Source organism: Epargyreus clarus, unplaced genomic scaffold (assembly GCF_041222505.1).
Source record: "Epargyreus clarus isolate Ecla_fem2 unplaced genomic scaffold, WU_Ecla_fem_2.2 ptg000013l, whole genome shotgun sequence".
In the NCBI taxonomy this organism is placed as follows: Eukaryota; Metazoa; Arthropoda; class Insecta; order Lepidoptera; family Hesperiidae; genus Epargyreus; species Epargyreus clarus.
This window is the reverse complement of record NW_027332221.1, coordinates 2,335,890-2,348,232: the sequence shown is the minus strand read 5'-3', so window position 1 is coordinate 2,348,232 and position 12,343 is coordinate 2,335,890. Positions and strand designations below refer to the sequence as shown.

General features: G+C 49.0%; 1 protein-coding gene across 1 annotated transcript; it reads left to right on the top strand.

Moving 5' to 3' along the window:
- Positions 1-4,227: 4,227 nt before the first annotated feature.
- LOC140746618 (uncharacterized) lies at positions 4,228-8,384 on the top strand. Its single transcript, XM_073078742.1, has 2 exons — positions 4,228-7,448; positions 8,258-8,384. The coding sequence occupies exons 1-2, from the start codon at positions 4,228-4,230 to the stop codon at positions 8,382-8,384; spliced, it is 3,348 nt and encodes a 1,115-aa protein (XP_072934843.1).
- Positions 8,385-12,343: the final 3,959 nt, after the last annotated feature.

Sequence of the window (12,343 nt, the reverse complement as noted above, 5' to 3'; positions counted from 1 at the left end):
GGAGATTTCAATTGCAAACATACCGTTTGGAACAGTCGTCTGACTAACACCAACGGTAAGAAACTCTTAACCATTTCCCGCGCACTGGACTTTGATATCTTCTCTCCAACAGCGCCAACCCACTACCCCGATCGGGAAGACCAAGAACCCGACGTGCTGGATTTCGCCCTCCTTAAAGGCGTCGCGCTCAATACAAGAGCGATCGAAACACTGGACGATCTGGGCTCAGACCATCGTCCAGTCTCTCTACAGTTAGGTCCCTATGATCCAACTCCCCATACCTCCTCGAAAACCTTCACTAATTGGGAAGGGTACGAGAAATCTCTCACCTCGGCCATAGAGGCCCCCGATTCACCGTATACTATTCCCCCAGACTACCTTGTTAGCTCGGAGAAAATAGACAGTACGGTGAACTCACTCACCCAGCTAGTTCAGACTTCGCTTCATGACAACGCGAAGGTGGTAGAGGTCCCGAACCGCAAACTACCTCGCGAGGTCAGGAAGCTAATCCAAACTAAAAACGCAGCCCTCAGATGGGCCGCCAAGTATCCCACCCCTGTCCTTAGGAGGCGCGCTAACGCCCTCCAAAGGAAAGTCAGATCCCGGCTAGCCGAAATGAGGGACTCCAACTGGAACTCTCTCATGGAGGATATCCAACCTTCTCATAAGGCATTCTACAAAATCGCTAGACGATTTCGTACCGAAGCCTTCTCAAGCACTCCCCCTCTCACGCGTCCCGACGGCAGCATAGCCTTCGAAGACGCTGAGAAGGCCGAATGCTTCGCAGATAGCATCGCTGCGCAGTGCTCCCCCAGCACTCAACCGTGCGACCCTATCCACATTCACAAGGTGGAGGAGGAGGTCCTTAAAAAGATCTCTCTCCCTGTCACCTCTGCTCCCATTAAAATCACTACAGACGAGGTCCGGACCGTCATCCGCGGTTTGAAACCTCGTAAAGCCCCAGGTCCGGATGGTATCTCCAACCTGGCGCTTAAACACTTCCCCGAGCAGGCACTGACCCTTCTGGTCATTATCTTCAATGCCTGCCTCGATCTCAGCTTCTTTCCAACAGCCTGGAAGACAGCAACAGTTATCGGTATTCCCAAGCCTGGGAAACCGAAACATATTCCCTCCAACCACCGCCCCATTAGCCTCCTCAATGCAATGGGCAAGGTTTTCGAACGGGTGATCCTCGTTCACATAAGAGGGCACCTCTTCCCAATAGATGCTCCCCCACTCATCATTCCTCACCAATTTGGCTTTCGCCTCCAGCACTCGTGCCCCCAACAAGTCCACCGCATTGTCGAGTACATCACAAGCGGGTTTTATCCAAGACGTAACAAGACACTAGCAGTCTTCTTCGACGTCGCCAAGGCTTTTGACAAAGTCTGGCATGGAGGACTGGTATACAAGCTATACCATTCTGGTCTTCCTGATCGCCTAGTCCGCATCGTGGCTTCCTACCTTCAGGACAGAACCTTCCGCTACAGGCACGAAGGTATCCTCTCTCCCCCACGCCCCGTAACAGCCGGAGTCCCTCAAGGCTCAGTGCTCGCTCCTACATTATTCATATCGTACTCCAACGATATTCCTATCCCCAAAAATGGGGTGCAGCTCTCACTCTTCGCCGATGACACCGCCCTTTACATCCAAGGGCAAAAGGAGTCATCTGTCCTCGCCAAACTCCAACGCTCGGTCAACGAGTTAGGAGATTGGTTTAGGAAATGGCGCATCGAAGTCAATGCGGAGAAAAGCTCCGCAATGCGCTTCGACCACAAACGCAGGCGCTTAAACAACCTGCCCTCCGTCAAATTACTTGGGGCCCCCATTCCATGGAGGCCCACAGTAAAATACCTAGGAGTTACCCTTGACCCGGGCCTCACCTTTAGACCCCACGTCTCTAAGGTCACCCATACCGCCCGCTCTTACATGAGCCGCCTCAACGCCATGATTGGCAGACACAGCAAGTTGTCAGCCAGGAATAAGCGAACGCTGTATAAGGTTTGCATTCGACCGGTGTTAACATACGCCTCTCCAGTCTTCGCTCACGCGAATCCCACCATCCTAGACAAACTCCAGGTCATACAAAATCTCTTTTGTCGTCGGGCACTTAATGCCCCCTGGTATGTCAGAAACGCTGACCTCCACCGCGACCTGGAGCTCGCTCCAATACAACAAGTCCTCAGACAATTCTCTGAAGCGTTCTTCGACCGCTCAGAAAACCATTCCAACCCCTTAATCAAGGGTGCAGCGGACTATGCTGCCCCTCTTCCTACCCGTTACAATTGCCGTCGGCCAAGAAATATCTTGACCGACGCTCCTAACAAACTCTCCACCGATGTGGAGAATCTTCTGGCCGCCCACAGGGGCGTACAACTCTCCATAGAGAATCGTCTTCCCGACGATTCTAATCTTATTCATGATACGTTGACACCTTCAGTGTCATCTATCCAGCGGTAGCTCTCTAGGGAGCGCCGCTAGCGCCTCTCGATCCGCAACGAGAGGTCGCTATCCGATGTCGGCTGTACGGTCCCCTTGGACGAATGCCTTAAAGGAGTTTTTAGTGGGATGGTCCTCCCTTCAGGAGGACCTTTCATTCAGCCCCACACGACGCAGGCACCGGCCGTCGCGGCCTGTAAGTGCTTGGACGCATTTTTTGCTCCTCCCTCTCTGTAGAGGGTCAGCCCTTTTTCCACCTACATCTGGGCGCCAAAAAAAAAAAAAAAAAAAGTGTGATTTTCATTCCCTCCGACGCCTCCGTTGAAGAAACACACTTGTAAGAAAGAAAAATTTGTAAGAAAGAAAATAAATACAGTCCACATATTGAAGCAAGAAAAATCTTTTATTTCGGCACCCTGGACCTCACAATTTCTGGTCCATCGAGTGCCGGATTTGGAAGCAGCGCTACAAGGCAACGAGGCAACGGGAATCCAGACACCGCTACGGGCAGCATAACCAGGACGCCTCCTCGAGCAGCACAGCCAGGACGCCTCCTCGAGCAGCACAGCCAGGACGCCTCTCCGGGCAGCGTAGCCAGGACACCTCTGCGAGCAACGTAGCTTGGGCACTTCGTGTCAGCGACTACACAGCTCTACGGACCTCTGCGAGCAACGTAGCTTGGGCGCCTTAACGTCAGCGTCTACACAGCTCTACGGTCCACGAGTCCACGGGTCTGAACACGGTTTATCCGTGGCTCTGTCGTACAACCACCAAACGGTGTCAAACGGTTGTAAGGCACGAGTTAACGTCTCAGGGCGGTGTGGTGCATTGTGCGACACCACCGGTTAAAAATCGTCGACCGAACAGCACTTTCTCGCTAGTAAGGGATCTGTGGTGCGGGGGCCAGACTGTAGGCACTGCTGACAGCAACCGGACATTCCAGCCGGTTGCCGAGCACCCCGTTAACCGCACATCCCCTCTGCTGGGAGAACCCCACCTATACCCAACCCCACCTATCCATCCCGGAAGGAGCGAACACTAGCTTGCGAGCTAGTACCTCCCGACGGACCGTTAGGGATTGTTAGGGATTGATAGGGATTGTTAGGAATTGTTAGGAATTAGGTATAGTGTTAGGGGCAAGCAAGAGCCGCTACGATGACGACGTGCAGCCCGCCAGTAACTAGAAGGAAGTTAGCCGAGGCGCGGGCATTTACGGATGCGCCCGCATCACCTTCCGAGCCTACGCGAAACGTGCCACCATCTGGATCCGCGAGTGCTAGGGAACTGTTTCATACAACCGCGCAACCCGCGTTAGACGCACAATCGGTGTGCTCTCAACGTTCTACCGATATTAGGCGAAGCGAACTAGAAGCAGAAAAGCGTCTTCTAGAAATACGGTATAGACAGTTGCGTTTAGAAGCGGAAATAATGGAGAAGCAAATAGCGATAGATAAGGTAGTCACGTCCCGCGAGGAAACTGATAGGGAGAGTGTAGGCAACCAACGTAGGGCGAATGATAAGCGCGTCGAAACCTGGTTGAATGAGAGTCAACCACGGGGGGAGCGGCACGAGGTAGACATGGTCCGCGAAGTAATATTGGAGCCGGGCCAACCAGTACATAGTAGCGAGCCAATAGCTAAGGCGCCGACGGCGGCCAAAGACGATGTGGTAGACAGGCTAGTTTTCGCACTAGAAAATATGTCGCGAGGTTGACCTTCATCGCGGCAAACGCAGGAATTGCCTATTTTCGACGGGGACCCGAGGGAGTGGTTACCCTTCAAGGCCGCGATGAGGGACTCAACGGCGCTCTACCACATGTCGCCATCAGAAAACTTAGCTAGGTTGAGGGCATGCCTACGGGGGGAGGCCAGGCAGGCCGTGTCGGCCTTATTGTATTCAGCCACGGAACCTACACTAATATTGCGTACACTCGAGCAGTGTTTCGGCCGACCGGGGGCAATTATAGACCAGGCGGTGAACGAGGTACTTAGGTTACCTAGCGTAGGTTCCACGGCTAACGAGTTAAACATGTTCGCGGTCAAAGTCCAAAATATGGTAACAGTAATTGAAAGCATAGACACACAAGGTAAGGATACGGATCCTAGACTGCCGCGAACAATTAGTGAGAAGTTAAGTCCCCATTTAAAAAGTAAGTGGTATGACTACGCATACGAAAGCAGAGAGGAATCGCAATCGGAGTTAGGTAGGTTAGCGAGCTTTCTTATGCGAGAAGCGGACAGGGCAATTCAATTTTCGCACGATAGGGTTGCCATAACAAATACGCGTCCCGTGCAACGTATTGTACAACCGCGACCTATACAAAAATGGTCGGAAATTCGCAAGCCGGTGTATGCTACAGCAGAGGGTCCCAGTAAGACGGGGCGGATAGAATGCCTCTGCTGCGGAGCTGGACACCGGACGTATGTATGCGATAAAATAGCGGCTATGTCGGTACAACAAAGATGGGAATGGGCAAAGGACGCGCGTATTTGTTTTAGGTGTTTAGATAGTAGACACAGGAAGTTCGCATGTAGGAGTAAAAATTGCGGTGTAGACGAATGTAGGAGACCACACCACGCGTTGTTACACACTAGTCCGCGGAGCATAGGTTGTGAAGAGAGCGGGGTCGAGTCGGTCACGGCGGCATCGGCACATATGCCTACCGAAAAGATACAAGTCCTACTCAAAGTGTGCCCGGTTACCCTTAAAGGTAGTAACGGCCGGGAGGTGCACACACACGCGCTGTTAGACGAGGGTTCCACAATAACCTTAGTTGACGAGGAGATAGCAGCCTCCATAGGAGCTCGAGGCCCTATCAGAGCCCTTAACATCGTGGGAGCTACCTCCAGTCAACAGGAACCCGGTAGTCGCGTCGTGTGTATGAGAGTGAGAGGACAGAACGGCCACTCGCACGAAATTAAAGCTCGTACGGTTAGGAACCTCACATTAGGAAATCAGAGCATAGAAAGGGATTTCTTAAAGAATCCGCACTTAAAGAGAATACCTAGGGACGTAGTGTGTTACGCGAACGCAAAGCCTCGGGTATTGATAGGCGCAGATAATTGGCATCTGATAGTATCGCGTAAATTAGTAACTGGGAATAAAAAACAGCCGGCCGCGTCGTTGACTCAGTTAGGATGGGTGTTGCATGGGTCAGTTCCGCGCAGCGTCGTGGTGGAGAGGGCCATGGTCCTCCATGTGCGCACTCAACAACAGTGCATCAAGCACGCGCATACGGACGATCAGCTGAGCGATCTGGTCAAAGCCCACTACGACATTGACGCAATAGGCATTACGCCGAACCGCAAGCCCATACCTAGTGAGACGCGAGCTGTTAGCATTACTAAACAGACGGCCAAGCGCGTAAATGGACGATTCGAGGTAGGTCTGCCTTGGGTCAGCGATGACGTGACCCTACCGCCGAGTTACAGTATGGCATGCAGGCGTTTACAAGGAATCGAGCGAAAGATGGACAAATCGCCCGCATTCAAGGAAGCCTATACGAGGCAGGTAAACGCGCTGTTAGATAAGGGTTACGCGGAACCCAATACGGGTCAGTATGTTAGTAGCGATAGGGAATGGTACTTACCCCACTTCGCCGTCACTAACCCGAACAAACCGGGGAAGCTAAGGCTAGTGTTCGACGCCGCGGCGCGAGCGAACGAGAAATGCCTTAACGATGTATTGCTAGATGGCCCGGATTTGTTACAATCTCTAAACGGGATTTTGTTCGGTTTTAGAGCGAGACGGGTAGCACTAACAGCTGACATACGCGAAATGTTCTTACAAGTTAAGATTAGGAAAGAGGACCGCGTAGCGCAGCAATTCCTGTGGCGGGGCGACGACCGTAAGAACCCCCCACAGAAGTATGTAATGTCGTCTATGATATTCGGAGCTCGTAGCTCACCCTTTTTAGCGCATAGTATTCGCGATATGAATGCGACGGAATTTAAAGACGCGTATCCGCTCGCGTACGACGCGATTACGAGTAGTACGGACATGGACGATTGGATCGATAGTTTCGACTCCGAAGAGGAAGCCGCGCGCACGATAAGCGAAGTGCGCCACGTGCACGCGCAAGCCGGTTTCGAGTTAGCCGGTTGGAGTTCGAATCGCGAGGCAATATTGTCGGACGTGCCCTCGGAGACCCGCGCGCACGCTCCGAAGGAGCTCGCCACGAACGCGCATTTGTGTGACAAAGCGTTGGGTGTTTTATGGTTGCCTAGGTACGACGAACTTGGCTTTAACACTGAAATGCATAGGGTACCGGAAGACGTAAAAAACCTAACGCGGACTCCCACAAAGCGCGAAGCATTAGGAGTGGTGATGTCGATTTTCGATCCACTAGGCTTGTTAAGTCCATATACGATTACGGCGAAAATATTACTACAGGAGTTATGGCGCGAAAAAATAGGGTGGGACGAGTCCCTTCCGCACGAGCAGGCCACTGCATTCGCCGAATGGCAAGCTGACTTGAAATGTATAGCCGACCTCAGAGTACCGAGATGTTATGACACGCGCGACTCGATAGTGGATAGGCAGTTGCACGTGTTCTGCGATGCGAGCGAACAAGCATACGCAGCGGTAGCTTATTGGCGTTTTAGGGATGCGTCGGGTAAGGTAAAGTTAGCATTAGTGGCGGGAAAGGCGAAGGTCGCCCCCTTGAAAGCTCAGAGTATACCCCGTATGGAGCTTCAGGCGGCGGTAATGGGTTCTAGGCTAGCTACAGACGTAATAAGTAAGCATCCATGGAAGGATGCGGTAGTATATTTGTGGTCTGACTCGAAGACGGTGCTGTCGTGGATTAGGAATGACGCAAATAAGTATACGCCTTACGTAGCTCACCGTCTGAGTGAAATAGCAGAGGCGACACGCACAGAACAATGGAAGTGGGTTCCCACCGCGTTGAACGTAGCCGATGACGCGACGCGGGCGGGTAACACTCAGTTAAGCAGCTCGTCAAGATGGTACACCGGCCCTCCGTTCCTGTGCGAGAGCGAGGAACGCTGGCCAGTTGAAAGCACATTGCCATTTTTTTTTTTTTATAATATAGGAGTAGCAGACGAGCATGCAGTCCACCTGATGGTAAGTGGCTACTGCCGCCCATGGACATCTGTAATCAACCCCAGATAGGATTAGATATACCTACCTGAGGTCGGCCACAGATGCGCTGCTACCCCTGAGGACTAAGCTGGAATGCCTCGGAAAAGTATGTCTCCCTTACCACACCCTTCAAAACGGAACACAGCAGCGCTTAACACTGATGTTATTAGGCAGAAATAGGTGTGGCGGTGGTGCCGCCGGAGTCGAACCACAAAGGGTCCTACCACCTACAAACATTGCCATTACAAGTGACGGAAGCTTTAGTGACGCATACAACGTCCCGGGATAGCTTAATTGAGATAGAAAGGTTCTCCTCATACGATCGGTTAGTGCGTGCGCTCTCTTATGTATTGCTATTCGTAGATAAGTGTAGAAAAAAGGCGGCTAGCTTAGGCATTAAGCATATTAGAGAGGCGGAACGCCTGATAATTATGCAGGCGCAATCTCACAGTTTTGAGAGTGAGATAACTAGATTAAGACGGGATAGTTAGATTGAATGGTAGGATAGACGCGGCAAACATACCCGCGCAACGCAAGAACCCTCCAATACTGGACGGTTCGAGCCACCTAGTCAGATTGTATATTAGACGCGAGCATGTTCATAGCAATCACTCGGGGAGAGAGCAGTTAGTAAATAACATTAGGCGGAAATTCTGGGTGTTACGGTTACGACCCGCGGTGCGAACTGTGATAAGCGATTGTGTAATGTGTAAAGCCCGCCGGGCGGCACCGTTAGACCCAGTCAAGGGAGATCTGCCGGCTCTGCGACTGCAGTCGTATACGCGACCGTTCTCATATTGCGGCGTCGATTGCTACGGACCTATGTGGGTGACAATAGGTAGGCGTAGGGAAAAGCGTTGGGGAATGTTATTTACCTGTTTAGTGACGCGCGGTATTCACATAGAATTGATAGCAAGCCTTAGTACGGAATCTGCGATAATGGCGATAAGGCGTATGGCCGCGCGACGAGGTATGCCGCATACCATGGTGTCAGATAAAGGGACTAACTTTCACGGAGCGGATGTCGAACTTAGAAGGGCATATCGGGAGTGGCTTCCTAAGATAGAAAAGTTCGCACTTAGAAAACATATAGACTGGAGGTTCATTGACCCCGGAGCCCCTAACCAAGGTGGGGCCTGGGAACGTATGATTAGGAGCGTTAAAAGCGCAATGTTAGTAACACTTACTGATAGGGCACCTTTTTTTTTTTTTTTTTTTTTTTTTTTTTTTTTTTTTTTTTTTTTTTTTTTTTTCTCGAGGGGGAAACCTTCAAAAGGTACCCGACGACGTGGGAGCGACGCCGGGTTATGTGGGATTTTTACCGCACTAAAACCCCCCCGGTGGCCGTCCTCAACGCTTGTTGGAGAACTCCGGGATCTCCAACGGAACACAACCGGAGCCCTCCAAGCGCGATGCCCAACGGGCTCTACCCTGGGGGAGCAGTTTTCGCTCCTCCCGCACCATGTATGTTTACGACGGTATGCGACCACACATACCGCCGTCCTTCCCGGGGTCACTTGCTGGACGGTTCGAGCTCCCACTCTTGCCGTCCGCAACCCCGGAAGCCCCCTTTTAGTCGCCTCCTACGACAGGCAGGGGATACCGTAGCCCTATTCTAGTCCCGGAACTACAGGGACAACTGATAGGGCACCTAGAGAAGAGATACTCGCGACGCTTACCACAGAGATAGAGCATACGATAAATTCTAGGCCTTTAACTCACGTACCCGTAAACGCGGACGACCCGGAAGCGTTGACTCCTAATCACTTCTTGCTAGGATCGGCGGTGGGCCTTCCCTTTGTAGGAAATTGTGCGGTAGCCGATAGGCGCGCGTGGAGGGCCGCACAGGCGTTAGCCGATATGTTCTGAAAGCGGTGGATTAATGAGTATCTACCTACGCTAGCACCTCGGGGTGATAACAGGGATAATAGGAGCAACGTGAAGCCGGGCGACGTAGTTATAATAGCCGATGGATTACTCCCACGTAACGTATGGCCCCGTGGCTTAGTAGAGCAGGTGTATACGGGACCAGATGGTGTGGTACGAAGCGCGGAGGTACGGACGAAAGGTGGTGTATTCAGATGTCCTGTATGTAGACTAATCGTCCTCCCGGTAGATAGTTAGGCTTCGAAGGTCTTCGCCGGGGGGAGAATGTAACGGACACTTAGTCTCTCAGTTTTATCTCTTTTAATTTTGTATAATTGCCTTATATTTTGAAGTGTTAGTATTAAGAATCTCTATTGGAATTTATATTAGTTTTTTAATGTGTTTTGTTTATATTATAAGATGGTTTTATGTGTAATTTATAAGCAATAAAGAATGATACTCCATGTGTAGTAATTAAGTGAAAGAGATAGAAGTAAGATTAGAGCGAGAGGCCTATTGCTGTCTCCGTCCGATAGATAGTGCTGTCTCTATCGGACAGGCCCTCGCAAGGTCGCGCGCACCTGTGGCGCGCGCGAAACAAACATAAAGAGGCATTTTTTGTGTGATTTTCATTCCCTCCGACGCCTCCGATGAAGAAACACACTTGTAAGAAAGAAAAATTTGTAAGAAAGAAAATAAATACAGTCCACATATTGAAGCAAGAAAAATCTTTTATTTCGGCACCCTGGACCTCACAACCTGCATCTCTCTCACGACACACGCTTCCTTCGTTCCAATGAAAATCCTTCCTTTCAACTCCTTGTTCTTCATCCTTCTTCGGCAGATCCTTCACTGCAGTGGCTGTGCGCCTATGGAATCCCTTACCACTTGTTATCCGTCGCGCACAGTCACTAGATTCTTTTAAAAGACAAGTGAAGGAATTCTACCTGACACGTTAACCTGCTGCATATATAAAACATTATTATTATTTGTATGTATTTACTTTATCGTTCTTTCCTATTCTCTGTATTACCACTATTTCTATCCCTTACTTTCTTCACCTTCTACACTAGCTGCTGATATGTTCAAAGATAATTTTCGAGTCGGTATGTATTACATTTGTACACCCCTACCTGTATTTCTTGCATCTGTATTGTTTTCTTTCAAAAACTCTATGGTTGTCTGGAAGAGATCGTTTTTAAGTGATAAGACCGCCTGTTTTACCGTTCATTATGTTTATGTATATTTTTCATGTATTCGTTGGTGTACAATAAAGCATTTTTGTATTGTATTGTATTGTATATTCGTGTAAGTATTAAAACATTCAGACTGCATCTCTTTCTGCCTGCGTCGTAGGTAGGTAAATTGTGCGTAGTCATTAGGATTATTAATTTTTTTCCAATCATTATGAACTTTATATTTCTCTTTAATTAAATTAATTAAAGGTCTACTAAACCAAATAGGATATGTGTAAGAACCCGAGCAATAGACCATAGGAACACATGTTTTTATGCAACTATTAAGTATGTAATAGAAACCATCAATTACAGTTTCCATGTTAATGTCATTATCCATTATGAAATCTTGTTTATTTAAAGACTCGTTAATCATGTCGTAATGTGGATGTTTTTTCGAGGGTAGGTGTCAATAAGTCAATACTAAGTTTTTAGTGCTCTTAACATTTTATTTAATAAAAATAGTTAGACTTACATATTAAAGTCCCAAATGTGCCTGTGATAAACCACCTACCAACCAGCACTAATTCCACACAAGTTTCAATATATAAATCAACTAAAACAGAAAAACTGCAATATGGATTCACTCCAAGGCTCTTTGACTGCTATGTCCGAACTCTTCACCAGTAAGATGGAGGAATTCCAGAAGCAGCTGCAGCAGAGTTCTACAACACCAACTGCATCTGCACTTGCAACAGATTGTGCTGCATTACGGCACTTTGTTTTATCTGCTTTGAACACCGTGCAAAAGCAGATTGAGTTTGTGGCACGCCAAATGGAGCGCCTGGACATGAGGAGTAGGCGCAAGATGTTGCTTTTCCACGGTGTGCCGGAAGAGAAAAATGAAACTACAAGTGTCACCATCACCACTCTTATAGCAAGTAAGCTGAAGGTCGCTGATTTTTCTTCGAACAGCATTAACCGGTGTCACCGACTGGGACGTCCCAGGGAGAATAAACCCAGACCCTTATTAGTGAAGTTCAGAGAGGTCTCAGTGAGGGATAAAGTTTGGTTCGCTAAAACCAAACTAAAAGGCACCGGCGTCACACAGTCTGAATTCCTGACGAAGAGCCGTCACAATATTTTCATGCGGGCTAGGCAATTATTCGGCGTCACCAACTGCTGGACCCGTGATGGTGTCATCAATGTGCTGGCTCCGGATGGCTCACACCACCAGGTGGAATGCCTGGCGGAACTTGATGCTATTCCTAATGTGCCGGCCCAATCCTCTTCTGTGCAGACTGTTCCAAGTACGACAAGGCCCGAAGACAACAGAGAAGGTACTCGCACTAGACGTCTTCATAGAAATAAGTAAGCCGTGCTAGGATGTAAGTTTGTTCTGACTTATATTCGATACTTCAATTCTTTCGGCTCAATTCTTTTGGCTAATTTTTCTTTGTTTTTTTCACATAACCACGTAACTTCTGTCATTGTTCTGTTTCTTCGTGCTTTTATTTCTCCTTTTACTTTCTTGTATTCTTGTAATGTTGGTAGATCTTTAGTTGCATTGTTTACTTACTACTTTGAGCGCGGTAGTATGATATTTAACATTTCCTGATCACTAACAGTATACCTCTTAATTCATGTCATGTCAACACTGTATTTACAATAATAACAATATTTTAAACGAATAATGACAGCGGTCAAACTGACAACTGTCAAACTATTGTTTTGGATAACAGTATTTTAGCCCCATATTT

What these genes read in the sequence shown, in the direction of transcription:
- LOC140746618 (XM_073078742.1), top strand. Translation starts at nt 4,228, where the DNA reads ATGAGGGACTCAACGGCGCTCTACCACATGTCGCCATCAGAAAACTTA. An exon ending in TGCGAGAGCGAGGAACGCTG is followed by an intron (nt 7,449 to 8,257) that starts GCCAGTTGAAAG and finishes TAATGTGTAAAG; the next exon opens with CCCGCCGGGCGGCACCGTTA.